The sequence below is a fragment of the Pinus tabuliformis genome, chromosome Q (genome assembly GCF_031772625.1).
Source record: "Pinus tabuliformis cultivar Carrire ecotype Pingquan chromosome Q, CPIR1, whole genome shotgun sequence".
In the NCBI taxonomy this organism is placed as follows: Eukaryota; Viridiplantae; Streptophyta; class Pinopsida; order Pinales; family Pinaceae; genus Pinus; species Pinus tabuliformis.
In genome coordinates, this window is record NC_142296.1 from 1,138,817,071 (window position 1) to 1,138,820,855 (window position 3,785).

Below are 3,785 nucleotides of genomic sequence, written 5' to 3' on the forward strand. Positions count from 1 at the left end.
AAATGTTGATTCATAATTATTTTATTGCATTCATAATGTTAAGTGTCTTCTTGTTAAAATTTATGGCATGGTTATAGCTTCAATATCTAGTATGATTATTATTTTAGCATATTAGTGAGCCTCTTAACCACTTATTATTTAATTCATGGCATCTCCACTAATAAAATATATAATGGGAGCAAAACATAGCTAAGAATTGAATTTAAATATCAATTGTCCACCCTTGTACAAAAGTTGGTAAATCTCACTATAAGAATAAGAATAACCACATGGTTTTTCTTTTTCTTACATAAATATATCTAATGATTATGTTTAGAGTTAAATACTCGATTAAGTGTAGTGAATTTTTCTAACTTGTATGTTCTTGATTAAGTTTAAAGATGATATTGCACAAATTGAACCTTGTCAACTTCACAAAATATAATATTGAGATTATAACAATGATAATTGTGATTCTATTCATTCAATTTATAGCATTATCGAATCATCACTCCTTGTTTCTCCATAATGATCATTCATCTTTTCTCGATTTTGTGCATATTTATCCATGCCGCTCCTTCACTTTCTTCATCTTTTTTCTACAAACATTGACATCAATGTGATTATACTTTGTAGTGACTTTGTAAATATGTTTCAAAATGCCCCATGGCTCTCTTTCCCCTCACCCCATACCAAGCACAGGATCAAGGAGACATATATTTTGTAAATTAATTCTTAGAGCAATGTCTTAAAGTTAAGTGGGATTCTTAATAAAGCTATGGATAAAGTAACATAATTTTTATTATCATCAAAGTTATGCGTTTCGGATTATCCTCTAACATCTCACTCTTTCATGCAATTTCACACAGTTTGAGAAATAAAGTGAATGATCAAATATTCTCAATAAATAAATAAAAACATATTTGGTGGTCGTGATGAGTAATTAGCTTTAGTATTGTGATTCTATTGATCTTGAGAAGCTCTAAATCATAAACATCTTAATCTAAATAATAAGCAATGGATGCAATCATGCTATATTGGCATGTTCATAAAAGCCCATAATGTAAGTAATGCTATATTGTCATGTTCATAAAGGCTCATAATGTAAGTAGGGTCTTTTCATTGCATTTATAGTATTTTGATAAAATTATCACCCTTCAACAAAGACCTCAAAAAATATTACAAATTCTTCTTTATTAGTAAGATTTAGAGTGAACATAACATTTATGTTAAGCAAAATTGTAATATACTCAAAATATAAATATAAAATGTGTATTATATACATACAACGATTGTGTCCTTTCTTATATGGGTATTCACAAAAATGTTTAATTTGTGATTATGTTTAAAGTTTGACATTATCATTTTTAACACTTTGAAATTTCTCAAAAAAAAAAAAACAAAACGTTCTCTCAATAATTATGATTATCAACTAACAGAAAAAATGCAATCCATTCTTATTAGATAAAGTTGTGACTTAGAATAAACTCGTAGAATCTTATTGCACATGTTACTTATATATATAAGATAATATATAAAATAAGTTATCAAATTATATTTGAAATTACAACTTAGGTTTATTATTATTTTTTATTAAAATTCTAATTTATCTATTTATTTTTTAATATAATTTTATTATTTGAAATAATTAAATTTTATTTTTAAAACAATTATATAGGTCTAATTTACTATTATAAATTTAAATACAACTATTTTTCTAATTTTTATAATTAATTCTTTTTATCAAATATGTACCTAAATTTACAGTTATGCTAACCATATAACATTGTAATATCTATTTAGTATTATTAATTACAATACATATTGGATTTCCATACATTGAATATGGTAAATGAGAGTGCATGACAATGCACATTGGATATATATGGCCCCACAGCATCTTAGACTGGGCAAGATTGCCTTCTTGGAACAAGGTAGGCATATCATCGATCTGGAAAGCTCTTCTGCACTCCTTACCACTCATCAGGGATAACCTTGTCTGGCGCATCAGGGACGGTAACAGTGCAAGAATTGGGATGGATCCTTGGTCCGGCAGTGGGGGCAGACATACACTCCCACAAGATTTAATCGCACATCTAGCAGCACAAAACATAAAGGTTATCTCGCAGATAGCTGACCCGGCTCAAACTGATATTTTTCACCAAGCATGGAAATCGGCAGATCAATTAAACATTCCGAGAAGATGGCATTCCATATGGGAGGAATTCAGAGATGCCTTGATGGAGGCACACATCCGCATCTCGGAGGGACCGGATGAATTGATATGGCACCGCGCAGAGCACGGGGTATACACTCCAAAGGAAGGTTATATATACCTCATTGAACACCGAAAACCTGGAGAAATCTCAAACTGGTGGCAAAATATATGGAAATGTACAGCCTCCCCCCGATCGAAATTGTTTAGTTGGTGCATACTAAGGCACAAAGTCCCCACAGGTGAACAGCTGGCGAAGAGGGCTATACACGGACCTACTAGGTGTGTGCTCTGCAAAGAGGACTCGGAATCCACAGATCACATATTCATGAGATGCCGAGCAACAGCAGACCTGTGGCGAAACCTCCGTGCGCATATAAATTACAATGGAGAATGGGAGGGACAGGACGTCATTAAGGCTTGGAATGAATGGGAAAAGAAAAACAAAGGATCCAAATTGATAAACCTTCCCATCATAATCAACTGGGCTATTTGGAAAGCTCGAAATCGAGCCATCTTTGATGAACAGCCCATCCACTGGCCCTTACTAGAAGCTAGCATTGTAGCTGACCTGAAGGAGCTGCCTGATCCCTCCCCTCCGCCTCCTCGACAGCCTGCCCCGCCTCCCCTCATCGACACAAGCACGCCTTGGGCATTCTTTGACGGAGCGGCAAACCAACAAAGCTGCGGGGGTGGAATCATTCTCTATGTATCAGAGACCCATCATTATAACATCAAGGCCGGCCTGGGAGTTGGCACAAACAACTTCGCTGAATTGATTACACTTCGACATCTTCTACACTTTGCATTAAGTCACCATTGCATAAACATCAACATTTATGGAGATTCTCAGATCATTGTTAATTGGATGAATGGCACAGCTATATGTCACATGCACTCTCTCAGCACTATTCTACAAGAAGCTCTCGATCTCAAGGCAGCTTTTAACCATATTTCTATCTCTCATATTTACAGGGAGCACAATAAAGGTGCCGACAAACTTTCCAAGGAGGCAGCGCTGATGGATCGAGGACTATGGGAGATTACAGAGGCTATTGATCAGCGGGAGCAAAAATACTATCATCGGCCTTACATAGATCCAGGATACCCAACCCTGGATCAGCAAATAGACAACTAAATATATTTATGTTTTTTGACAGCTCTCTACAGACAATACTGCAATTTTTGGTATTTTGTTAAGATGTATAGCATATATAGAATGAACTGATAAGCATGCCCTGCGAGGTATTGCACAGACAGCTTTTGAAAAACTCTGTTTCTAACAGACTCATATGTAAACTGCTCATTAATGAAATATATATTGATTTTTCCAGAGGAAAAAAAGACAATGCACATTGGATGCCTATAAGTATCTATATCTTGAATATGGTAAATCATAGTGCATGAGTATCTATATCTTGAATATGGTAAATCAAGTCCATGACAATGGACATTGGATGTTCATAACTATTTATATTTTGAATGGGGTAAATCGTAGTACACAGTGTAATTAAAGTTAAGCTAGATATTAAATTGATTTATGAATTTATTTATTTTTATTTAATAATTTAATGTTAAATTCTACTAAAAC

General features: G+C 33.9%; 1 protein-coding gene across 1 annotated transcript; it reads left to right on the forward strand.

Moving 5' to 3' along the window:
- The first annotated feature begins 1,841 nt into the window (after positions 1-1,841).
- LOC149223575 (uncharacterized) lies at positions 1,842-3,332 on the forward strand. Its single transcript, XM_089387937.1, has one exon. It carries the CDS (start codon positions 1,842-1,844, stop codon positions 3,330-3,332), a length of 1,491 nt encoding a protein of 496 aa, XP_089244063.1.
- Positions 3,333-3,785: the final 453 nt, after the last annotated feature.